The following is a 26,153-nucleotide window of genomic DNA, read 5'->3' as shown; positions in this document are numbered from 1 at the left end:
GAACAAAGGCCTAGTGTACAATCATTTACATTTCCATAATGATTGTTTCATGTAAAAAAAATTTTTAAATGTACATTAAATGTTTAAAAATTTGTTGACTCATTCAGAGTGACTGTATAAAAAGAACAAATCATCTGATAGTAAATGGTATTCATGTCTTTATTTGGGAAACAGTCATAGAATAACAACGACTGAGCACAAAGTCAATTGACCAAACAACACACAAAGATACAAATATTTATATTTATCTTCCCACTCCCTGTTAACCTCTCAAATTACACATGAAAAACAATGAGAGAATGGATTTTCTATATTTGGACCCTTGAGCAAACATTATTGAGTTTGCCACTGAGAACAAAGACAAACACACAAAACAAAGAGGGTTGTCACCAGTGGAGGTGAAAATCAGACGTTCACTTACGCAAATAGGGATGTGCATTTTGGGGTATTGCTTTTCATCTAACATAGGGGTGGAAAACCTCTGCCCTATCAAGGACCATTTCAGTTTTTGTAAAGTCCTCTGAGGGCCATACTAAATTAATGAAAACAGATTATGATGCAACCAAGTTTATGATTATGTTATGGGCATTGGAGGGTTGAAGTGCTCTTGGCTTTTGTATACAGTGTGGCCCACAGGCCGTAGGTTGACCGCCCCTGCTCTAAAGTGTTTCAGTGCTTATTTAGGATTATTATTTGGAAAAAGAGGGAGAACAAATACAAACAGGAACATTATAAAAGCAATACTCTTATAGAAAATTGTACAGAAGGTTCCAGTGCATAAACCTTTCAAGCTAAGCTTCTCTCTCTTTGTCTCTCCCACTCTCGATCTTTCTCTTTGGCGACTTCCCCCAATCATTGCACCCCTCTCAGTTGGCTATAAGTGGAGGCTTCTTGTTGACGATGACTTGGACAACAAAGTCTTTCTGGATTTTAGCATCCTGCAGCTGAGTCTTGTCAGTGAGGAGTTTCCCAGAGAAGAACCACCTCTGGTGGCACACGTCGATGGCCTCCTGATCCTCCAGCTGCTTCTTCAGCTCGCCGACGGAGTCAGCCAAGCTGGCTATCAGACGCACATCCTCGCCTAAAGAATACAAAAGTTGTGTATCAACTTACTTTTTACCGTGTTTTCTTTTTCTCTTCTGTTCTTACCTGAGGACAGTCGCACACGCAGCTGGAACTCTTGCCTGCAAGGAGGCGGCTGCATTTGCTTTTGTGTGGATTCACAGACTTTGCTCTCGCTGCACGTTTCATTGATCAGGTTGACTGGCGGTACCAAAGTGTATGCTGGAAGCTGGTAGCGGTTACCCAGCTCATCGTAACTCTCCATGAGAGTGCCTGTATGGATACAAAATAAACGATTCAAATACAAATACTTTGGAAAAGAAGTCATTGCATAATTTTCCACATAACGAATGTCAGTGAAAGTGTCGACATTTCTAAAAATGACAATAAACTGAGGTATTAATTCTGCAAATACTGTAGTGGGAATCATACTTATTTCCTTCACTTACAGCTGCATCTGGAAGTTAAATTAACAAACCATAACTCAAATAATCTTCAAACCCCAACAGAAAGCCGACTAGAACAGATGTCTTTTATTTGTGGTTAATCAGAGGCACTTTAAATGGTGACAGTTGTGTTCTGACTCCCATTTAACGAGTTTCAATGTGACTAGTTAATTTTGAACACATCTACAACCGCACTTATTAGTGGGTGAGCACACTTTTGCAACTACATTTTCTCAGTTGGTTATTTTTACTATTCTCCTCTAAAATATTTTGTTGTTTTTTTCAGTTGAGTTGTACAGGTTATAGCTCACATTAATGGTGAAAAAAGGTTTAACATTATTTATATTGGTCTCTTTTTTTAATCACAAAAACCTTGCATTTGAACAGAGGTGTGTGGACTTTTATATCCACCGGACTCTGCATTTTTCTTCACCATTTAAAAAATGTCCCTAGTCTGTGCCATTCTGTCATCAAAATACCCCAAGGATCAAGTATTACAGCATAGTACACCCTCTATTTTTCTAGCCTTGTTGAAATCAGCTTGTTTTGACAGCTCCTGAGCTGTCTCATGCGAAAGACTCACTTGTTCGCCTGGGCCAATGTCGACTACGGAATGGGTTTCCATGATGAATAGGAGCTGAGCTAAGTAAGGAGTGGCTACTTATTGAGTCTCGAGCCTAAAACAGTGAGTGTGAACTGTGAAGCACTTCAATCTCCAAGCTGCCAAATGAACTGCTGTATATGCACAGCAACGCATTAAGGAAGCCGGTGACATGGCATGACAGTTTCCACTGTCAATATGTTGACAAGCCACTGGGACGCCATCTGACATCAAAATAACCTTTGTCATTAAATATGTGATAACCAGTAGTTGTGTAATAATAACTATTCAATCATTCAGCTCCATGCATGTGGCGCATCAAGCGGACATGACGCCAAAACCAAAACCACCTATTTGATGGAGTACGGCAACTGATTTCTATCAAGCTTTGTGAAGGGGTAGCTCATACCCATTAAAATTGTCTGCAAATCTGGATAAAAATGTGGCTTTTTTAAAAATCTGTTTTTCACAATCAGGATCAAAATCAGAATATTTTAAGATCCCTGGGTGAAATTTGCATTGTTACTGTGACTTAGTGCAGGGAAGTAGACGAGACAAACCATACTTGTAGCAGAGCAGTAGTAGAGAACAAAATGAAATAAAATAACATTTTTCTTCACTTCTACCAACAAGCAATAAATTTTTGTTTGTAGATGAATATGCACTTGACATGCCAGTGTTTTTATTTCCATGTCTCTGGGTGAACCAATCCAGTGGCAGTGGTCATGCAGGACAATTATGTAATAACTATTAGTGCCGTAATCTTTAAACAAGTGTTGCCCGGCCGTCGGAAACTGCCCTCTGACATTTTTAGATGTCAAGCGACTTATGCGCTCATGCTAAAAAATGTAAACACTTTGCATTCCCGAGCAAGATGAGGCGCATGAGGCGCGTGTGCGTACCATGAGGCAGAGTGATGCAGGCTCCGTCCACGATGGCCTGCGCTAGCTCCAGGTCATTGCGCTCGGCGGCCAGGGCTGCCGCTCGTAGCGCGTCCCAGATCTCTTTGCGTCCATCAAAAGCCGGAGCCGTGTCCCAAAACTCGTCCCGCTTGCTCCTGAGCTGGCCCTCGGTCATCGGATACTCACTTTTCCACTTGGGACGCTCCTTCTTGAGAGGTTCGTTCCGTCCTGTAGGCAAACACAGAAAACTTTCAGTTAATACGAGTGAATTCATCATGACGAATGTTGAAATGAAATTTATAGTAAAAAAAAAAAAAAAAAATCTTACAGTAACTCTTAGTTGAACAGCATTATTTTGAATTCATTCATTTATAAACATTACACATAAGTCCCCAAAACAAAGAATTAAAAAAATAAAAAGAAAAGAAAAAAGCTAAGAGACTTATTAAACTTCATTTAATCCTACCCCTGAATCTCTACTATCAATATTACAAACATAACCAAATATAGAAAGACTGGGGGGGGGGAAACTAAGACAACACAGATTGCAAAGAGAACTTTCGCCTCCCACACCCTTGCACAGGTTTGATTGCTGTATCGTGACTTTTTAATGCATGTCTGTTCAATGTTTCAGTACAGCCGCACGGCCTACTGGGCAGCTGTGGCTCAGTAGGTAGAACGGGTTGTCCAGGGACTGAAGCGTCATTGGTTTAAATCCTTATTCATGAAAATTCCCACCTCTACGCCTTTCTATGACTCTTCCAGATTCTCTGTTGCAACCTGCTGATGACACTCTGTGACACTTCAAGCACTGTGGCCACTTCTCTCTTTGAGAACACCCTGTTTGAAGCCTCGCCCCGCAGTTGTGAGCTACTGTTGATCATCTTGTGATGTCAAAATGTGAGCAGCATGATGAAGAGGACTGTTTGAATAAATACCCATTCTAATTGAATCAGGAAATGTAATGGTTGACTCATGGATCAAACACCTGTTCTGTATTTTGCACCTTGTTAAAGAACAGCAAGTCAAATTAGAATGTCAAATTAAGTTGGCCTGGAAAGGTTACACTCTAGTGCATTTTAGGTTCATGCTCAAATTTGACCCAAAAGCCAAACATTCCTAACATTTTGTGAGTACTGTAGGTTATATTCAGGTGAGTCAAATATGCCCACTACAATACAATTAAATAGACAGGATCATCTCATTAGTAATCGACAATTATGCGTAACAGTTCATTTCAAAGATCAAGCTAAAAATGTAATATGATTTAATTCAATCATCCAGCATGGTAGCCTCCCAGCCTGCAGCATCTGATAACTGATTTACTACAGCCACACAAAATTAATCCCACCTACAGAAATAGAAGAGCTCTATCACACATTCTTCATTAAACAGATAATGAACATTATTAAATGAATACCGTACCTCTTTGACCCTGTCAATCAATAAATAGGCCTTATCTTTGTAAAGGCAGATTATTTGATACCGCCAGTACAAAGATCTCATAGGTGAACCTAATGTTGTGATCAGTGAGCAGTGCTACGAGGCGCATAGCTGCTCGTCTCATCAGACCTGATAAAGGGAGCATTTATCGGCGTGAGTATACAGAAAAATCTAATTTAACTCACACCGAGATAGGAGGTATAATTAAAGTGATGCATTCTCATGTGTGTGGATTAGTAGCGTGAGTAGTGACACATACTGTACATGTGAGCCACACACGGGTGGACGCTGCTGGATTATAGGCGGTAATCAGGTGCCACATAACAGGATTTAGCTCTCTGTGGCTATCCTCAAAGGGCATTGGCTGGACAGAGGAGCACACTTCAGCCAATGACAGTCAACATCAGCACATGTACTGCAAGGGCTGAAATGATTTGTACAATATACGCAATATTATTTTATCCACCTGTTTCCCTATTGTGAGGCTTATTCTAGTCTGTGTGTCGCATGATGAGCTTAAAAAGCTATAACCGTCCACAGTATTATATTAAAATTCATATTTTTTCTTCCTATTTCGTTTGGCAATCTGCGAGGAAGAAGCCATTAACATTTCACAATTTGACATTTTCTTTTATTTCTCAATGAATAATGCATTCATCTGAAATACTGAATTCAGGCAATGTAAAAGGTGCATCTGTGAAGTACAATTTTGTGCTGATCACAGTTACGTTTGTCTAGAAGAGATCTTTGCTCTACTGTGTGACATTCTACTTGTAGAAGAGTTATTACATGCTACATTAATAACTAAGACTGTGGAGTCCAAACATAAATAAATACAACATTCAAGTGGAAATAAGATTATATTGGTGCAATTGTGAGTTTGTTTTCTGCAGAACAGGAGGGAATAGATATTCATAAATAAAACATTTCTATAAGAGTCAACAAGGTGAAAGAGGTTTTTTGTTGTCATAGGCACTATTCATACTGTAATTGTCAAAGTAGCCTAAAAAGCATGCACAGTATCTGTAAATTAATTTTTAATTAAAAATAAAGAACATATCTTAAAAACACAACGTTGTATGTAGCTGCAAACAGCTTTTTGTATTGTAACCTGATTTCATCAATCCATCTATTGACCTCTCTATCTGCCCAGCTGTCAATCAATCAATCAATCAATCAATCAATCAATCAATCAAACAATCAATCAATCAATCCAACTTACTTGTCAGCAGTATCCTCAAAGGTGGATTTGAAGAGTGATAGTAGTTGTATTCCCTGGAGTTGGGAACTCCCATAGCCGTTTTGTTATTGTGAACGCGGCTACATCCACAGTCGTGTCTGACAACAACAAATCGGTCTGTATTGTTTAGTTGACCATGTGCACCACCACCTAACCCAAGTTCTTGGATATAAACACCCTACAGCCTCCACTTATGTGTTCTAATGACAAACCATAAATATCCTCTCCCTGCTCTTCATGGAACAAGAGTTCAAACTGGGTGGAGTAAATCCAGGGTCCTGGTTGTCCTGAAGGTTGTATCTCTACACAAGAGGCCTAATCCTATCACTTCTATTTAGAGAAAGGATAAAAATGACCGACGCTAGGCTGCTAGCATGGCAAACCTATTAGCAGCCAATAAAACCCCGTCAACATTCCATAGGATGGAATTCTGTGAACAGCCAGCACCAGTGTGTATTCTTGTCAAATGCTAACTTCTGGGCCTTTGACGTCATGTCTCTCAAATTTACATTGTGTGACTGTTAGACACTGAGTAGGTTAGGAGTGATAAGAGGGCTTTCTGTGCAGGCTCCATCTTCAGCATAATGCATTATGTATGACACATCCAAGCATGAAGACACCTTTTGGATATTTGAGTGAAAATCAGGACACAGATTTGAGGCCTGACTCAGAACAGTCAGAATAGCATGGGTACCAATACACTTCCATTTTTACTTTTAATATCCTTACTCATTCATGCAACCTAGCCTCTGGCGTGGCAAACCAGCCTAACTCTGTGCCGCTCTCATGCTTGGATAAAGAGGGTGGGTTGGAGTAAGTGTGGGCATCCGTCTTTAAAATCTGCGGTAGAATCTTAGCAGTGGTTTTGGTATTGTTACCCATCCATCCATCCATTTTCTGTACCACTTTATCCTCACAAGGGTCACGGGACTGCTGGAGCCTATCCCAGCTATCATCAGGCAGGAGGCAGGGTACACCCTGAACTGGTTGCCAGCCAATCGCAGGGGACATATCAACAAACAACCATTCGCACTCACATTCATACCTACGGACAATTTAGAGTCTTCAATTCACCTACCATGCACGTTTTTGGGATGTGGGAGGAAACCGGAGTGCCTGGAGAAAACCCACGCTGGCACGGGGAGAACGTGCAAACAGGCGGGGCCGGGAATTGAACCCCGGTCCTCAGAACTGTGAGGCAGACACCAGTCGTCCACCGTTTATTCAAGTAACATTCTGGATATATTGTACTTGTCAAAGTAGTTTTAATGCATCATATTTTTTAGGCTCCAGCACGCCCGGAGACCCGAGTGATTATAAGCGGTTCGGAAAATGAATGACTGAATGTTATATGCTGAGAAGAATGGTCTATATGCCGCTCTCTACCTTTATTTACCAATTATTGGATGCACGATCTATTTTTAAACTTAGTCTTCGACTTCCGCATTAGAATCCGAATCCGGTGGTGCACAAGACGTAGCCTCTCCAGCGTGTCCTGGGTCGTCCCCGGGGTCTCCTCCCAGTGGGATATGGCCGGAACACCTCACCACGGAGGCGTCCGGGAGGCATCCGAATCAGATGCCCCAGCCACCTCATCTGGCTCCTCTCGATGTGGAGGAAGAGCGGCTCTACTCTGAGATCCTCCCGGATGACCGAGCTTCTCGCCCTATCTCTAAGGGAGAGCCCGGACACCCTGCGGAGGAAACTCATTTCGGCCACTTGTATCCGGGATCTTGTTCTTTCGGTCACGACCCATAGCTCGTGACCATAGGCTTCTTCGTAGGGGTTTATGGAGCCGTGCTTTGTCTGGTCTCGGACCTGTTTGCCATGGGCGACCCTATCAGGGGCGTGACGTTTTGCTCCTAGGATCATTGGGACACACAAACCCCTCCACCACGATAAGGTGAAGGCTTCCAGGAGGGACTTGAGAAAACACCTTGGGGTAAATTGCAGATGTTTTTGTTATTGTTTTGGCTGTGCAACATTAGCCCTATTTTATGGTCATAAGTAACTGTAAAACATGCGTCTTTGGGGGACGTTCTGTCATCTCTCACTTCCTCACTTGCTCGGACACGCACGCATGCACATGCACGCACGCATGCATGAACACACCATTAATAGATCTGGTCAACAAATTGCTTCTACATTTGGTCAGTTCAGTAAATAAAGCAAAGAGTGTTTCTGTAAGGCATGCATGTGTTTTGGACAACTTAACAATTAAAATGGTGGCAGCCTGGCAAGTGTGTGTGAACTCCCATTTAATGAGTTTGAATGTGATTGGTTACTACTGAACACAGCCACATGAGAGTTATAAGAGAGAGTGTGCCCTTGTGCAGCCAGATTTATTTTATTACTATTATTTTTTTTTTAACTTTATTTAACCAAGTAAAAGATCAGTTGAGATGGAACATCTCTTTTGCAATGTGTTTATTTCATAAATACTTTATTTATCTTTTAGATTAAGTGGTATTGTTCGGCAGTATCTGAATTTGCACATTCATATTTAGTTATTTTTATTTTTCACTGAGTACTAAGTAAATATTTGGTGGACTACTTTTTACTTTTACTTGAGTCATATTATTGTAAATTAGCAGTACTCCCACTTGAGTACAATATTTGGCTACTCTAGCCACCTCTGAATTTATGTCATTGTAATCCATTACATTATGGGGAGAAAATGTGTGATTAAATTATAGCTGCTTTTGGAAATTTCCATGATTACAATTGCAGTTACCGTACATTTGAAAAAAAGATCAGGTTTTTTTTCATATCACTTCCTCCTTCTAAAACTGACGCTTGTGATTGGCTCTCTTTGGTCACGTTCCATTTTGCCATAATCCAAACATGGCATATTTTTCCAAATATGACCTAATTTCTCTGAGATTTTGGAAATGGTTGGACTTTAGTTACACTTTTGAACATTGACTTTTGAGAAGTTTCATCTTTATAATTTTGGACTTTTTTTTTTTATAGAACATTCACTCATATGAAGCGATATTGTCTAAATTGTGCACATTAGGTCAACATAGTTTTATGTTTTCCACATGCTGTACACATATATGTTTATGTACAGTATATACTGTAGCCGTATAATGCAACAATTTTATTATGTATTTAGATTTGATCATTTTTTGTTATAGTTAATTATTTGTGTAAAGAACAAATATATGGCTAAATAAAGATCTATGGTTTTAATTCAGTTGTTTTATTTTTTTTAGGAAACATTTAAGGGTCCCGTTGATGCATTCAAAATGGAGTACTCGAAATGTAATCACACGTAATTAGTTACAGTAGGTATATTACCTTGAGGGAGTAATTGAAATAGTTACACTACTATTACATCTTCAACTGGGTAACTTTTAATTGTAACCAACTATAGTGTTACCTGCTAAGGTATTATAGATGTAAATTGTAAATACAGTATTTGGATACGTACTGTATTTGATTCAGTTCAACAGAATGTGCTCATTGTTCTCCGACTTAAAGACTTGTAAATGCCACATTTGTATTTCATTCCCATCTGCATCATTTAGATTATAATATTACTACATATTATTATACCTCCTAGTTATCTCTTATGATGTCTACCAACATGTCCCTTCAAAGTGTCCTAATCTCCCTTCAGACACAACGAATAGTAATCCACTCGAATGCAGCCAACATATAATACGATGCCAAGCCGACAAGAGGATTAAAACACCCTCTATATCAGGGGAGGGCAACCTACGCCCCCTGGGCTATTGATGGCCCTCAAGAGCCTTTGATCCAGCCAAACGTGCAATTCTAAAAATGAATAAAGCCTCAGAGGACATTAATGTATAATAATAAAAATAAAGATTTTCCTCATCATTGCAGTATCCATCCATCCATCCATCCATTTTTTATGGCAGTGGTATGCGTGCTGCCTCTTGTGGTACACGAAAGAATCACTGCCTCAGTACAGTTCAGTTGTTTTTATATTTTATGTGCAAGACATTTGCTATCAATCATTAACTGTTTTTAAAACTTATCTAGGTATACATTTTATTTAACTTTAATGTGCAATACAGTGGTGCCTTGAGATACAAATTTAATTCATTCTGTAACCACACTCATAACTCAAAACATTTATACTGTATCTCAAACCATCTTTCTCCATTGAAATAAATGGAAATGCCATTAATGCGTTGCAGCCTCCCCAAAACAAAATGGTTGTGTTATGGGATTTAAAAAAAAAGGAAAAATAGCACTCTATAATGTACATTATAAAAACATGGAGTAATAACATAATTAAATGCAATTTAAAGAATTATTTTGTGCATCATAATTTAATGCTGCAATTCAATTCATTTTGCTGCTCCTTAAGGTGCGCACCTTGACCACTGGGAGGCAATATAAATAGATAATACAATCATGCAGAGACAAACAAAGAAGAATACTACCTCTACTATGACTACCACTGTGACTGACTCAGTAAGATGCTGTAATATTAGTCATTTTTTGATAAATACTACATGCAGTATTGTTGTATTGGGCAGTCGAAATTATCATAATAGATTAAGCATTTTGATGTGTTTTTAAGGGCGTGAATTCAGACACACACAAAAAATGATTTTTATCGAAGAAACCTATCTTTTTTTTTTCTTCTTCTTCTTCTTTAGATGTTTGTGGACCCTAGGAAATTTCGGGGCCGAGCGCAATTGCCTGTGTTGCTCAGGGGTCGAGCTGGAGCCAAACCTAGCTGACTTTGGGCGAGAGGCGAGGTACACCCTGGACTGGTCTCCAGCCAATCGCAGGACACATACAGAGGCAGACAAACAACCATTCATGCGCCCATTCATAATTGTGGACAATTGTGAATCTTCAGTGAAACTGGCAAGTATTTTTTGGGGGTGTAGGAGGAAGGAGAACATGCAACTTGACACAGGAAGGCCTGAAACCAGAATCTCGGAAATAACCTCTTGCTCGGCGCTCTGCTCTTTGACACTCCTAATACTGCATATGAATATTCCACAAATGTAGTTGCTTACCTCCACGTTTTTTGCCCCTTGTCAAGCTACGGACACTCCCGTGGCCGTCGCTCCTGCTCCTCCTCCCCACGCAGCCCCCCATCACTGTACCTGCACATAAATCACGTCCACATGCTAAATAAATACAAAAATACGGTGTTAAAATACGATGTACGGTAGGTGTTCGTCGTGAAATAAAAGCATTATGTGAGGGAATTATTGTGACAGCTCAGCGTGTTCCTGCTAGATCTGCCATGTTTACGTCACGTGTACTGCCAGCTGACCAGAACACGCGCCAGGTCCACGCGCCACTATCAATCATTTTTGTTAATTATTACATGATAGATGTATATTTAAAAAAGAAAGAAGGAAAGAAAAACATTTAATTTGTAAATTTACGACGAGTGTTGGGGAAAAAAACAATTATTGCAATTTTTTTTTTTTTTTTTTTTTTAAAGTTCCTCTATCTAATTACCCACCTGAGATCCAATCTGCTAAATGATGCATTCGTCGGCAGTTTGCTTGCCACATCCGAACTTCGAGTTTTCTCAAGAGACCACGACTGTCAAAAAAGGTCCGGTTGTGCTACAGAAACCTTCCAATAAGCACTATAAATTATCCACCAATTAAAAATAATGGAATAAAAAACGGAAATTAATTCACCACCGAATCCTGCAGAACAAAACAGACCTGAAAGAGTGCAAGAGGTTTGCATTCGAGAATTAAAGCCCAATCAGCCTTCGCGCATGCGCTGCCAAGACCATCTCTTCAGACGCTGTTAACGCTGAAACTAGAACAGCATGCCTTTCAAAATAAAACTTACAATGGCTAACTAAATGTACCAGGTATCAAACGTGAACGTAGCTTCGAAGCGGTGGAGATTACAAATAATCATACTATAAAGACATACTACAACAAAATGCGCATATGTTAACCTACCAGTGTATTGATTTCATAACTACATACTGGAAGTCTTATTTTTAAGAGCAACGCGTGTCTGATTACGTAGCATTTGTCCTTTCTCTACATAGCATCATGAGCACGCCATCTGCTATATGCACACGTTCGAGGCTGCAAGGAGTCCTCATTTTGATTCTACTGTAATAATAATCAAACCTAATAATATATTATAAAACAATTATTACAATATTGACAGTGTTTTTGGGTGAATTCAACAGATAATGATTAAAACTACTGCTAGGCCTACGCTTATTTGCTTAGATTATTATTCTCAACAGAAATGTGAATGAATCAGGTTACAGAACTGTGAAAAGAATGTTTATAATAACAGTAATTGATCCGTATATGGCGGCACGGTAGGCGACTGGTTAGGACTGAGTGGAGTTTGCATGTTCTCCCCATGCTGCGTGGGTTTTCTCCGGGTGCTCCTGTTTCCTCCCACATTCTAAAATAATGCATGATTGAAGACTCTAAATTGCACTTAGTTGTGCATCTGAGTGTGAATGATTGTCTATATGTGCCCTGCGATTGGCTGGCGACCAGTTCAGGGTGCACCCTACCTCTCGCCCAAGGTCAGCTGAGCCAACACATCCGAGACCCAAGTGAGGATAAACGATACGGAAATTATTCATATACTATATTCATATGACACGCATGTGTGTGTGTGTGCATTTGTCGGAGAATGGAGACCTTTAATTTTTTTATTTTATATTTTGTATTCCTGTCCTGTTAATTATTAAGTTAGGTATTAATTTTATCTTCTTATATAGCCAATTCATTCAGAATCCCATCTAAGCCAAAATATTTGACAACAGTGACAAAATCTGTTGCAACACATTCATCATATCTCTTAGTTCTAATATCATCCATCCATCCATTTTCTGAGCCGCTTATCCTCACAGGGGTCGCGGGAGTGCTGGAGCCTATCCCAGCTATCATCGGGCAGGAGGCGGGGTACACCCTGAACTGGTTGCCAGCCAATCGCAGGGCACACATAAACAAACAACTATTCACACTCACATTCACACCTAGGGGCAATTTAGTGACTTCAATTAACCTACCATGCATGTTTTTGGGATGTGGAAGGAAACCGGAGTGCCCGGAGAAAACCCACACAGGCACAGGGAGAACATGCTAACTCCACACAGGCGGGGCCGGGGATTGAACCCTGGTCCTCAGAACTGTGAAGCAGACGGTCTAACCAGTCACTCACCGTGCCGCTAGTTCCAATACCATGTGTTCAAATAAAACTCAAATCTGACATGCGTTTGAATTAATCCCAGACTGACATTGCATCTTGTGTGTGCGTGCAGTCAGTCTGCCCAAACAATGTTGTGATGTAACAGATGAGATGAGACCCTGAAACCAAATAAAAAGCAGGACACAGTTGTTTACCATTGGCCGGGTGCACGTGTTATGTATTTAGAGGGAATCTGATTAAGAGTAACCACGTTTGAAGTTAATTAAACAAGATTTATTAAGTTAGACAGATTAAAAAATACAGATAAATAATAGTGTTTACTGGGGTGTAGATCAGCCTCATCAAGTATTAGCTCAGGTAGAATATGAGCAGTTAATGTCCTTAAATTATTTGCTTCAATTCAATCAAAGCGACTGATAAAATATCGAACTCGGTTGAGATTCCGCAGTGTTTTTGAGGTAATGGAGGTTGTTTTCACCCACTTTCTTGACTACCATCAGGATCCAGCTTGAAGCCAGCGGGGTACACACATACCGAAGGCCAGGCCGAATTTGAACATTTTGTGTGTTACGAGTGATTTTTTTTCCTTCCCAATCTTCTCCGAAAACGGTCGGGGATGACAATCGTAAATGTTAAACATGCTACGATTGTAAATATTGTGATGTGAAATGTAAATGTAACGCTGTTGCCGGACACAAATAGAGGAGCAAGTTGTTGAGTTGAATGTTTGTATAACTTGTCTCATTAGTCATTCATTGCAATAAAAATGACAAAGCGAAGAGTTTGCAACCGCAATAGAGTTAGCAGATAAGCTAAGAATTAGCTTAGCTTCCTCCATTTCTTCGACTACTACTACTACTACTACTACTAATACTACTACTACGCTTTCTTCTTTGCATTTTCCAGCAGTCTGGATGCCCTCTGGCACCATTCCACCTCTCACAGGTGAGTCTTGGTACTACGACAGACATCTGGTTTGGGCAAGGAAACTTACAATACGGTATACGCGCAACCAACTTCAGCATTCGGCCAAACGGGCCGAAGCACTTCCTTCCGGCTCGGGTAAATGGCAAAGCCCTACAGCAATATTCTTATGTGTGTAACACAAACTATAAGAGCAGTAAGACCACACAAGGTGATTTTTTCCCCCCCATTTCATGTAGGGTCTCTCATTTTGAAAATCAGTTAAGATGGTAAAAATTGGTGTGTGTGTACCCCACTTCATGCCAAGTAGGCTTGGAGCAGCTTGACTGCTTAAACTTGTATTGGCTCCTTTTTGACAGGGAAGCTGTCCCACGTCAAGCCATCGCCAAGTGGCGAGTGAGCGGAGGGCAGCAGAACACGTGTGAACCAGTGACTGCAAAGGTGACATGCAAACAGAGGTTAGATCAAATGGTTTCATACAAATAATAACAACAACTGCAGCTGAAGATAAAAATGTCAGCGAAAACACACCGTCTCTTTTCCACGCCGAGGAAGAGTTTCCAGTTATGCAGCTTGCCATAGTTAAATGGGTTTTTGTAAACCTGACACACAAGGTGAAGAGATACGTTTACAGTTCTATACATTTAAACGATTGGAAAAACAGCCCTTAGCTTCATCACGACACCTCGATTATGCAAAACACTCACCTGTCCCATTTTTTCCATTCGACTCTTTTCTTTTGAGTTGGTGTGCTTTTCTATGCTGGTTTCACCTCTGGATATGAGAAGTGCATGCCACGTAGTCAGTGCTCCCAGGACCACTGCCACTGTGCTGAAATTATACAACACATTTTAATTAGCCCTTTAACACTGCCTTTAAAAGCCGGTATTTGTCCGTGCGCTTCTACAGATGGCAATGACACAGAAGGGAGGGATGAAGTCGGCCTAGCAAATTTTCCACCTTTTGAGGTTGTTGTAGAGTTGTCACAGAAGTGCTGTGTGTCGGTGAATTCCATAATGCCGGGAGAGGGGAGATTGGTTACACTCACTGAAAGGCCGACTACACCCTGAACTGGTCGGCAGTCAGTCGCAGGGCACATTTGGAGAGGGGCAACCATTCATACTCACATTCACACCTTCACTGAATAAGAACTGGACCCACGCTGGCTGCACCAAAGTCAGGCGAACGTACCACTACAACAATTGCAATGCTACTTTAATACTTGTATAATGAAAATGTTTTACCTGGTGAGCACCCACATGTAGATGATGCTCTTATCCATGATCTTTTCCTTAAAAGAGTATGGCGCAGGTGTCACGTAGTCAGTCTTAGTACAAAAAAAAAACAAAAAAAAAAAAAAAACATAAAAGCAGTAGGATCAGTTATCTGAATACAATCAGAGACACATATTATTACTGAGTTAGTACCTGGCCAGTGGGGAGAAGCCCTATTAAAGGTCCCATCCCTGTTACGGGTACCCCCGGTTTTTCCATTTCCAAATGCTTAAAACGCTACAGCAGCAGCCCACGTACACCAAGCGCATGGTTTAAAGAGACCCCACAAAGAAAGGTAGCAACAATAGAAAAGCATTACAGGACAGAATCACAAGCGCCAAGCAGTTCAATAAGATGAAACGTCGCATTACGAGTGCCATGCACTCACCTCGAGGGCATTGTACGCAGCCAGGAAACGGATTCTGCCGCTCAAGCTGCTGTACACACAGCCCAATGTCATGAAGACGCAAAAGGAAAAGAAGTAACGGTGGTTCAAATGACCCACACAATTATTCAGCCAAGCTGATTGGAAGACATTTAGGATCAAAACAACACGTGCCACTGCAAGATGCTAAACAACGTACATGAGAAAGGATACGACAGTGATGGTCCATTTTAAGAATGCACCTGTACATGGAAAAGAATATGTCAGTCTCAGTTATTTTCATGCTTGATCAAATAAGATGGCGAATGACAGCAAACATTTATAGGCTTTGGAAGATATTGTTAATATAATATCAAATTTATTTGTCTCACAAATGGGCTTGTGTCGAAATATAAGTTGCATTGATTGATAGAAAATAAATCATCCATTCATCCATTTTTTAATAGCACCTATACTCATTAGGGTTTGTGGGTGAGCTGGAGTCGATCCCAGCTGAATTTGGGCAAAGGGTGGGTGGGGTACATCCTGGATTGGTCACCAGTGGACACAACCAATAACACCAATGGACAATTTAGAGTCTTTAATTAACCTAACATGCATACCTTTAGAATGTGGGAGGAAGTCGGAATAACTGCAGTTTGTAAAATACTGCATTGTTCATTTCATTTTTTAATTTATATCAATGGATATTTAATATGAATAGATTCTAGTGAGGGAAATAAAAGACCCTGTAAAGTGAATTAAGAGGTTTGTTTCTAAATATATTATATGTATTTGAAAATATACCAAAACAAATAATTGAAAAAAAAATTATTGTTGAAAACGTGCAAATACTGAGAACTTTGTCATACTCAATTGTGGGGATATCACGTTAAATTGTTTTTCCACCATTTCAGTCTTCCTGATTTTTTTGGGGCGCAGCAAAAATGGGGCCTGTGACGGACTATATAAGAACTTGAGCACTTTTGTCCGCATCGCATCTCGTTGTCGGCTGTGAGTGTGTGTATGTCACAGAGAGAAAGGCAGAATAGCGAAGGGGGTGGGAAAGCTTCACGCTGGCATGGCGCTTTTGAGCGCCTCGTTGTCAGCCGCGCACCTTGCACCATGCGCAGGTCACGCTGAGAAAGGCAGAAGAGGAGGGTAAGGGCGATTTTTTTTTTAATCATTCCCATTTGGTAGGGTTTGTAACAACACTTTTCTCTGTGGTATGTCAAATTCACAAAACATTTATTTTCACTTTACAGGGACTATGAGGATTTTAATCAAATCTTATTGAATTTAGGCTTTACACGATCAGGATTCTTGGGGTCAATCACCGATCAGCAAGTTTAAGAAAAACGATAACCGATCACCGATCCGATCACAAGATGGAGCAATGTGTCTATTTACATGACTTGTTCATTTATTGTATATACTTGTGTACTGTATATTGAGTATCTTCAAACGTATTCTCTAGCATTTTAGACAAAGTTAAAACATCAATGACCTCTAGGGGGAATTGAAGGATTGGCCACTGACACAAGTTTAGGTAAAATCAACATTACATCGACATAAGAGAAATAATGGGTGCTAACTTCCATCCATCCATCCATCCATTTTCTGAGCCGCTTCTCCTCACTAGGGTCGCGGGTGTGCTGGAGCCTATTTATTGCAATGAAATTACCTGAACAAATATTGTAAATGACATGCTTACTCTAATTTTCTCACTGTCCAGACTATATGAACGAGTGTTGTCCAGAGTTTGCCTTGGTTTGGCTTTTCCCTTTTTTTTTTTTTTTCACGCTGCATTGCTTGAACGTGGCATGCTCCTCCTTGTGTACATTCTTCAGGTCCCCGATCAAATTTGTTGTGTTGAAGCATTTAGCTGACGTACTTCTGTTGTGCACAGACTGCAAATAATTTCCGTGATTTGTCTGAGACACCGCAAAATACTCCCACAACTGACGACGTGTTTTTCACCGACAAGATTGAAAAAGAACTTTATTGGCCGTCAGATAATTACAGTAGTATGCCACAAGACACGGAACAAGGCTAAAAATAAATTAGCTTTTGGATTCATACGCGATGGCGACGCGGAGTAAATGTCTCTTGCAGAGCCGATCGATGATGTCGTTGATTGGATCGGCGAATTATGACATGAAAGCCGATCAGCCAATCAGCATAAAATGCTAATTATTGGCCGATACCGATCAAACCGATCAGATCGATGTAAAGTCTAATTAAATTACTGGATTTTTAAAAATTAATAATAGTATTTGTATTTGGGTACTTTATAAAACAATGACTGACCTGTTGCAGATACCACAGTGATGTGCCCTTGCTGGTTTGGGAATGACACATTTTTTGCAGACAGATACAAAAGGAATGTCATTTTTTTCCTAAAAGAAATCCAAGATATTCAAGAATGATTGCTCTAATAAATGAATACAAATGACTTGTGCCTTGAGCGTCAGTCTTACAGTAGGAGGATACCCCGGGGAGGTCTTGACGGCCTTGTAGTAATGAAAGACGATCATGACGAGGTTCCAGTGCCCGTAACAAAGGTGCCAAGCAAGCCACGCGGTAGAATATGTCATGAATGCGTTAGGCAGAAGGACAACGTAGATGACCAGCAAGATGGAGGTGGTCAGTACCGCCACCATCCACACAAACACCTATGGTACAAAAACACAAGAGCACCAATACTTCCTATTGCGGTTGTTCATTATTAGTGATTACCTAATTTAGCTACAAAACAGCACCAAAAACAGGAAACAGCTCTCACTACAAATTTAAGTTGAGTGTATTTGTTGGATACAAATATATGAGCATGCACATATTTACCAGCCCAAACCAGCGTGTCAAATAATCCACAGTCCATAACAAAGGCTCAAACAGAGAGTCAAAAACCACATCTGAGTCCGTGAGCGAATTATAGAAAAGTGAGTGCAGCAGCAGTTTCAAGTAGGCCTGGGTTTTCGCCATCCACAGAGGCAGCCGGCATCCCCTTCTCCTGGGACACAGCTGCAATAGCATGCAGCGCAACAGGTGCACAACAGAGGAGGGACACCACCACCGCATCCTGCACTTGTAACAGGCAATCACCTATACGAAAGAAACACCCAAAAATACACTGGAGATTATTTTAGGAGATTTAATTATGTTACTGGTTTTATTTGGTAACTTTTCTACTTCTTGATTTTGTTCCCATGGCTTGAGACTGTCTTTAGAGTTGTTTCTTATTTTAAATACAATATTAGACTGGTTAATGTCTGCTTGTACTCGTAGGACAATTAAAGGTCCCATATTTTGGCTATTTAGACCACCATAGAGTGAGTTTCTAACATGGTCTTAGTATAAAAGTGTCAAACAACACCTTGTTTTTGTCATATGAGTGTCCAGTAAAGGCCCCTCTGACAGCTACTTCTGTTTGAGCCAGTTTTGTAGCCACTTTGGAATGCATTAGCGATTTTAATTCATATTTCATGTTTACTGAGACACCATAGACAATATTACATCACAAAAACAAGAAAAAGATGCTTTGGTAAAATATGGCACCCTTAAGACAAGGGGAGGCAGATTAATCAATTCCACATTGTTTTCCATATCACAAGTAGGCTTTACACGATCAGGATTTTTGGGGCCGATCACCGAGTTTAAAAAAACGATAACCGATCCGATCATAAGGTGGAGCAATCTGTCTATTTAAATTACTTGTTAATTTACTGTATATACTTGTTCACTGTCTACTGAGTATCTTAAGGGATTCTGTATTCAGTTCATGTATTCTAATCAGTCAGGTCAAACCAACATGACAGAAATAATGGGTTTTAACTTACTGTGATTAAATTACTTTATTGCAATTAACTTACTTCACACACACCGAAACTTTCGAGCATGAGTCAGCATAACGCGTGTTTCCGTACAAACCGTGAGTGCTAGCACTAGCCTGCTAGGTTATATAACGTTTTATTGCCTGCTTGCGAGTGCTGTTAAAAGTACGGTAACATACACCAAACAATCCTTGAATTTAAGTCCTCTCCGGAGCACCGGTGACCACCAGCACACGTTTTTCTCCATTTTGTGCTTATATTACACATGACGCAATCCAGTGTTGTTGTCGTCGCCATGGTAACGAGTGTATCCGGTCGCGTTTGAGTTGACAAGATAAAGCCCAGTGATCATAAAAGACGGGATGCGGTGGTATCGGAATACAAGATTTTATTGGAGTAGTCTGACATAGTGCAATCATGAAAGATCAAATTTGTCTTGTAGTCTGATCCATGCATTTCATGTTGTCTGTCTCAGACGTGTTGTCTGTCACACACATTTTTTTAAATAACTTTATTGGTGGTCCGAGATTTACAGTACTATGTCGAAAGACACACGACAAGGCTAAAAATAGCTTTTGGATTCAAATATACTGTACACGATAGCGACACCGAGTAAATGTCTTTTGAGGAGCCGATCAATGACGTCATTGATCGGATCGGCGAAATATGACTTTAAAGCCGACCAGCATAAAATGCTAATTATCGGCCGATACCGGTCAGGCCGTTCAGATCGGTGTTAAGTCTAGTCACAAGGATCACTGGAAGGCAATCAGAGTCAATCAGGCTGAATATTGCTGACACTTTGCAGTGATTTATCGACATGTTGGAAACCATTGACCTGAGCTTTCAAGCTACAAATTACGGTTTCCGAGTTTTTTTTGGTATTAGGAGAAATAAAGCAAATTGGAAAATAAAAAAGAAAAATGTGTTTTAAATGAAGTAATTATCATTTGTCTTTTGCTTTTTCTACAAGCAAAGGGGAATAAAATGACTAAAATTTGTTTTTTGTGGGAAAAAAATATTTTAAGGCCGTATCGCCCTACCTTTATGCTGTATTTGAGTCAAAACATTCCGATTAAGATACTTAAAACACTGTCTGCACAGTGTAGTTAATAAACTTTTCAACAGCTTTCACTTGTCAGGTTGTGTTTGAGCTCCACTGCAAAGAACCTGACAACCTTGAGAAGTTGAGACCAGTTGAAAAGTGTCTTAAATAAACTCCCACACAGACACTACTGTCAAAGCCACTGTCGTAAAGTGGATTTTCAAAACAATGTCACCAAATCTACTTAAACCCTAAGAAGCATCTTAAAAATACTTTCAAAAATTGTCTCTAAAATAACATCAATAAGACAGAACCAAGCTCTTTCAACTGACTGATCATCAACTCAATGCCAAATTAGTCTGTTGATGAGGCACATACCAATTTGGTTATTTTGTTTGTTTTTTACATTTTATTGTTTGGTGTTTTGGTTCAACTCCTGTTTAGTCATTATGTGACATTCTATATTCAGGTTTGCGAAACATATTGTTTAAATCAGTGGTTCGCAAAGTGTGGTGCGAGCATCACTGAATTAAAATTTCAAACTGTACATAGTGTTTTTAATCCAGTACAGTACATTTGTTAATAAGTATAGTTCCGTTGTATTTAACTTTTACATATAGGCTCCAGCAGCCTGCGACCCTAGTGAGGATAAGCGGTAAAGAAAATGATTGGATGGATGAATATATTTGCAGTCAATCTCTTAAAACAGTTTTTTTTCAACAAATATTAATGTGCAACCTCTAAATTGCCCGTAGGTGTGAATGTAAGTGCGAATGGTTGTTTGTTTATACAGTATGTGCCCTGCGATTGGCTGGCGACCAGTTCAGGATGTACTCCGCCTCTCGCCCGGAGATAGCTGGGATAGGCTCCAGCACACCCGCGACCCTCGTAAGGATAAGCGGTACAGAAAATGGATCGATTGATTAATGTACAACACATTTTAATTAAATAATTTCTGATGTAAATTGTTTTATCTTCCTATAGTTAAGGACAGTGCTAATGTTCAAACTGTGCATGTTACAGGGGTTTAAAATAATTCTAGATATACCTTTTAGGAATAAAACCTCCACCTCGTTTAATGACCACTTAGACCTACTGAGGTACTGTATTTTAATGTTGGTCATTATGGTGATACTTGGAGAGGTCAAGTATTTTTAAGGTGTTACTTGGAGTAAAACGTTTGATAAGCACTGGTTTCAATGATCAAATGAAGTGTGGCTGTGGTAGGGCGAGGTCATTAATGACATAAACAAAAGTCTGACAAAGACATCATCATGTTTAACAGCATTCCAGATAGGGTGAGGTCGGAGGCTTTTACGGTTATCTGTGCAGAATTTCCTGGAAGGATGGCCGACTATTGACATTTGTACAATGAAAATACACTATAGTCGTAGAGTTGGATAATTACAATGACAATTGGGAAGCGGTCAGCTTTGCTTTTGTCCCATACAGCCAAAACATTTTGAAGCCATTACCGCAGATTTTTACAGTAAACCCAAATCCCTCGCTGGCCTCTTTATAGATGTCATTCTTGTGTTGTCAAATAAATAGGTGCGCATAGTGAGGTCTCGCAAGTGCCTTTTTTTTGTGTGCAGGTGTACTCACTTTCTTATGAATGAAAAACCTGGTGAAATACATCCTCTCGTCGACATTTTCAAAAGGGCGACAAGATCAGTATTATGTTGATAGAAGAAGCGACGGGGCGTCAGATAGAGAACAGCTCGTGCGACAGTTGAGCTGGAGCTTGAGCCCGTGTGTTAGTGCGCATGCGCGAGAGTGAGGCGAGGGCGGCGAAAAGCATTATGGTCGTTTGAGTCCGGATGTACAGTCTTGTTGACCTTATTTCAACACAACTAGAACCAACACACTTCTTAAACTTGACATATATACGAACGAAGTATTACATGAATTGCCTAACGACGTATTTTACTATTTCGCATATGCGGAGTCAGGATTTGTCACTATTATCGCAAGGAATTCTGGGAATTGAAGTGCCGCCGCGTGCTTTCGCTCGGCATGTGCAGCTAGCTAGTAACGTGGCTACAAACCAGGTAGCTTTCTAGATCCAATTTAACTTTGTGTGTCAGAGATGTTTTGTTTTAATTTCGACGTAACTGGAATAAAAAACACGGACGACGTACAGGGCAATGCATCGTTAAACATTGTTTCTAAACCCGTAAGTAAAATCCAAACTATTTTTTTAAGTTGTTCGCATATGATTGACTGGTATCATACAAGTGTCCTTCCAGGTGGAATACATTTTTTTATTATTCCCATTATGCAATCTGTGCTTGTAATGTCTTTGACTTTAAAATGTTTGTTCAAAGGTGGCTGTGGGGATAGACCTATGTTATTGTAATAGAGTAAATCTTTAGACTTGTTAATGTTAACTAAATCCAAACAAAGAAATTGCTTCATTGCAATTGGATTTCCAGTGTATATTTAGATCCACAAATTAAACTGTCATCCGGTAGAGAGCGTCCACTCACAGTCAGTAACCTGCAAGATACTCTCCAGTCCCCATAATAAGGTGTCTGTCAATGACTCGTGATAAGCATCAAATGAATGAATAGTTGAGAGGAAGTGAGCTATTTTACTGTTAGGCTGACAAGTACTCTCTTTGGAAGGGATCGATGTCATGAGGGATTAAAAAAAAAAATCCCAATTATTCTGACTGGTCGACAAATCATCAACACGTGACGTGTTGACTGTGCTGGTCATTCATTCAATCACATGGACGATTTGTAATGCTGTTGTTAATCCTAAAGTGATCAAAACATGTATTCATCCATTTCAATAGCACTCATCATTTGAGTTGCAGGTGAGTCTATACCAGTAGACTTGACTTGATTTATTCACCTGATGCATATTTTATAAGTCGTCTCCTTTATCTAAAAACTCTGATTTTTTTTTCTTTATTTTTTTACTGGTATATCGCCCCCCCTGTCCCAATACCTACTAAGATGAACAGTACTATATATTGCTGAGGTTTAAACTATGTGGCAAAAGTGCAACATTTTGCATGTAATGAAAATATGTCCATTTAAAAATCTTATTTGCCAAAAAATATGATTAAATAATAAAACAAATTATTCATATTATGTAATTATTAATGTGACAAATCTGTTCCTGTATTTGTAATCACTCTTTTGTGTCTTGGGAAGACAATTCATGTGTGAGTAGTAATGAATCTATCTTTTTCTTACCACAATTCTGCAGGAATGCTTTGTAAAAGAGACTTGGAACTGAATCAATGTTCCACAATACTGACGTACTGCTTTGACTTTTCAGGCGAATGAAACTGGCAACCCAGCAGTTGCAGTAAAAGAGGCCAAAGAGCACTTTCCACCCTCTGATCCTCTGCACCTACTCGATGACGCCATTTGGGAAACCCTCAACATCGGCACTCTTCCTCCCCTGCACTTCCTCAACGAGACTATTTTCGAGAAGACCGTCTGTGAGAGGGAGGACACGGAGAACGTTCTGTCCCGCACGGCCGAGCAGAGGTCTGACCTCATCTCGGGAGTGTACGAGGGAGGACTGAAGGTGTGGGAGTGCACATACGACCTCCTGGAGGTAATCGAGAGGGAAGGCGAGACGTTCGGCGGCAAGGCCGTCTTGGATCTCGGCTGTGGCGCCGGGCTCTTGGGGATTTTGTCCCTGAAAAGAGGAGCCAGGAAAGTCCATTTCCAAGACTACAACAGTACAGTGATTGAGCAGCTCACTGTGTCTAATGTCATTCTCAATTGCCAAGATGATGACAGTGATGATGATGATGACAGAAAAAGGAAGGGTAAAGGAACAACCGACAAGGAAGAAGAGTGTAAAATGAAACCAATACATGACAGACGAGATATGTTACTGCCAAGGTGCCAGTTCTTCTCTGGTGACTGGCGCACCTTTCTTACTTTGGCCTCAAGTCAGGACTCGCCATTGAAATACGACATTATCATGACTTCAGAGACGATCTACAACACGGCTTATTACCCTGCGCTACATGACACCCTCCACAAACTTTTAGCATCGGACGGACACGTCTACATGGCCACCAAGACCCACTACTTTGGTGTGGGTGGCGGTCTGCACCTGTTTGAGGCGTTTGTGGCAGAGAGGGGGGTTTTCACTATCAATCACCTGTGGGATAGCAAAGATGGACTTCAGAGACATGTTGTTGTCCTGCGTTTTAAAAAAATAATCACACTAGCTCACGGGTCAATACACTACTAACCAGTAAAACTAAATACCAATTACTACTGTTCAAAGTTATGGGTCACTTGGAAATGTCCTTAATGTTGAAAGTAAATCTTTTCTTTCTCTCTCTCTCTCTCTCTCTCTCTCCAGTGAAGATGACATAGAATCAATCAGAAATACATGCTAGACCAAGGGTCATCCACAGGGTGCCCGCAGGCACCAGGTAGCCCCAAAGTACTACATGGGGAGCCCGCACCTGTTCTCAAAATAGCTCAGCAGTGATGAGAAATTGTGACTGATGCAATGTTGTAGAAATGACCATCTAAAATGTAATCAGTTGCAGAGATTTATAAAAACAGTGTTGAATGTTGAAATTTACTGCATCTCTTTCCCACCTTGTTAAATCATTGTTGATCTTTGTGAGAAATCATTAACACAATCGGTGTCTTCACATAAATGGATATCATTATTACTAATGATTTAAAGATGATTCAAGCAAATTAGTTATTTCAGAAGTGTGTATGAAAGTGGTAGCCCTTAGCATTAATCAGTACCTAGGAAGTTGCTTTCAGTTTCAAAAAGGTTGGTGACCCCTGGTCTTGACATCGTAAATGTAGTTTAAAAAAAAGAAAAACAATGCTTTCAATAATAAGGACTTTTCTAAGTGACCTTCAAAGTTTTGAAACCTCGTGTATGTGTGTATATAAACACAATAGTGTGTTTTAATAAACAACATGAAATTATCTAGCTGACCCCGAATTTTTGGACAGTAGTGTATACCGCAAATGGCTATATTTTTAGTCTGGCACTTACTGTACAGTAAATTGAGTGGCTTATCGTTACCATCTGATCAGCTGTGACCTTCCATCACTAACAATAGTGATATGGACCTTTCTCTGCATCATCTTGAAGTTTCAAGGCCACAAGGAACCTCACCTGCCTGTGATATTAAAACTGTATTAATAAAGTAATTCTTTCTCATCCCTCAGTAAACTCATCCCTCCCTTGTTTCTTCTTCCATATTTCCTCCCTATATAGACATGTTCCAGTAAGTGAGGAGCAGTTGAAAGCGGGCTGTTCCAGGTCTATTTAGACGCACCGGGAGGAAAGAAAAGGAAATGGGCTCAGTGACCTTTGCGAGTGATTTCCCCCGTGTTCAAACAGCAGCATGAAAGCCAGGCTTGTTTCTGAAGTCCAACACGAAATGTCAATTGCAACTTATCCCGGCTGCCCGAGGATGTAGCTTGAAAGTGGATTCGGGCGTCACGGTACGTCAGTGGTCGGTCTCTGTGGGGTCTCTGTAAGTCTCATTCTGGAAAAGGACCTCTGCTTTTCGTCATCTGCTTCTGTGGAAAAAAAAGAAAGTAGAAATAAAAAGTTTAAAAAAATCCCTATTTTTGGGTGTGGTTTGTTTAGAAGCCACGAGATGTGACACGTGCCAATGCTGGCTACCTCCTGGAAAAATTGCAAAATAGACAAACGGGAAATGCAGTGAAGTAACCTGTTAAAGCCTTTTGTTTGGAAACGTATCAAGACTGGTCTTGTTAACAGACATGAGGAAATGTTTTTAGACTTGAAAATCCTCTCCCTTGTTTGGTCCCGCTGACATACCAAAATCAACATATGACTTAATAGGGAACAAAAGTGACCAAGACCTGAATAAAAAAACAATACAGCCT

At 40.2% G+C, this 26,153-nt stretch overlaps 3 protein-coding genes across 8 annotated transcripts; 1 reads left to right on the top strand and 2 right to left on the bottom strand.

The window, feature by feature from the left end:
- Positions 1–155: 155 nt before the first annotated feature.
- Positions 156–14,140, bottom strand: ubtd1a (ubiquitin domain containing 1a). 4 transcript variants are annotated; one of them, XM_061689428.1, is made up of 5 exons: positions 14,059–14,140; positions 10,704–10,793; positions 3,012–3,239; positions 1,150–1,335; positions 156–1,081 (listed from the first exon to the last, which is right to left on the bottom strand). In XM_061689428.1, exons 1-5 carry the CDS (start codon positions 14,066–14,068, stop codon positions 867–869), a joined length of 729 nt encoding a protein of 242 aa, XP_061545412.1. In that variant the 5' UTR covers positions 14,069–14,140; the 3' UTR covers positions 156–866. The 4 variants fall into 4 exon arrangements, with proteins under 4 accessions (XP_061545412.1, XP_061545413.1, XP_061545410.1 ...); XM_061689429.1 differs by lacking the exon at positions 14,059–14,140 and adding an exon at positions 13,326–13,402; XM_061689426.1 differs by lacking the exon at positions 14,059–14,140 and adding an exon at positions 11,162–12,615.
- On the bottom strand, positions 13,095–22,034 carry zdhhc16a (zinc finger DHHC-type palmitoyltransferase 16a). Of its 3 annotated transcripts, XM_061689422.1 has the most exons (11): positions 21,889–22,034; positions 18,250–18,510; positions 17,886–18,080; positions 17,716–17,804; positions 15,640–15,668; positions 15,430–15,563; positions 15,195–15,278; positions 15,012–15,094; positions 14,475–14,598; positions 14,299–14,369; positions 13,095–14,200 (listed from the first exon to the last, which is right to left on the bottom strand). In XM_061689422.1, the coding sequence occupies exons 1-11, from the start codon at positions 21,919–21,921 to the stop codon at positions 14,098–14,100; spliced, it is 1,206 nt and encodes a 401-aa protein (XP_061545406.1). In that variant the 5' UTR covers positions 21,922–22,034; the 3' UTR covers positions 13,095–14,097. The 3 variants fall into 3 exon arrangements, with proteins under 3 accessions (XP_061545406.1, XP_061545407.1, XP_061545408.1); XM_061689423.1 differs by lacking the exon at positions 15,195–15,278; XM_061689424.1 differs by lacking the exons at positions 15,195–15,278; positions 15,430–15,563 and having other exon boundaries at positions 15,626–15,668.
- A 76-nt stretch (positions 22,035–22,110) lies between these two features.
- On the top strand, positions 22,111–25,858 carry mettl18 (methyltransferase 18, RPL3 N3-histidine). Its single transcript, XM_061689425.1, has 2 exons — positions 22,111–22,459; positions 23,575–25,858. Exons 1-2 carry the CDS (start codon positions 22,373–22,375, stop codon positions 24,508–24,510), a joined length of 1,023 nt encoding a protein of 340 aa, XP_061545409.1. The 5' UTR covers positions 22,111–22,372; the 3' UTR covers positions 24,511–25,858.
- Positions 25,859–26,153: the final 295 nt, after the last annotated feature.

Source organism: Phycodurus eques, chromosome 11, assembly GCF_024500275.1.
Source record: "Phycodurus eques isolate BA_2022a chromosome 11, UOR_Pequ_1.1, whole genome shotgun sequence".
Lineage (NCBI taxonomy): Eukaryota > Metazoa > Chordata > Actinopteri > Syngnathiformes > Syngnathidae > Phycodurus > Phycodurus eques.
This window is presented reverse-complemented; position numbering and strand designations above follow the sequence as displayed.

Excerpts from the sequence above, each read along its gene's own strand:
- ubtd1a (XM_061689426.1), bottom strand. The coding sequence starts at position 11,213 with ATGTGGCAAGCAAACTGCCGACGAATGCATCATTTAGCAGATTGGATC. Across the intron at positions 3,240-10,703 it reads AAGGGGCAAAAAACGTGGAG|GACGGAACGAACCTCTCAAG; the intron begins GTAAGCAACTAC and ends GTTTGCCTACAG. Across the intron at positions 1,336-3,011 it reads CTGCATCACTCTGCCTCATG|GCACTCTCATGGAGAGTTAC; the intron begins GTACGCACACGC and ends GTATCCATACAG.
- zdhhc16a (XM_061689422.1), bottom strand. The coding sequence starts at position 21,921 with ATGTATTTCACCAGGTTTTTCATTCATAAGAAA. Across the intron at positions 17,805-17,885 it reads CCCCGGGGTATCCTCCTACT|GAAAAAAATGACATTCCTTT; the intron begins GTAAGACTGACG and ends GATTTCTTTTAG. Across the intron at positions 14,599-15,011 it reads TACATGTGGGTGCTCACCAG|CACAGTGGCAGTGGTCCTGG; the intron begins GTAAAACATTTT and ends GTATAATTTCAG.
- mettl18 (XM_061689425.1), top strand. The coding sequence starts at position 22,373 with ATGTTTTGTTTTAATTTCGACGTAACTGGAATAAAAAACACGGACGAC. Across the intron at positions 22,460-23,574 it reads TAAACATTGTTTCTAAACCC|GCGAATGAAACTGGCAACCC; the intron begins GTAAGTAAAATC and ends TTGACTTTTCAG.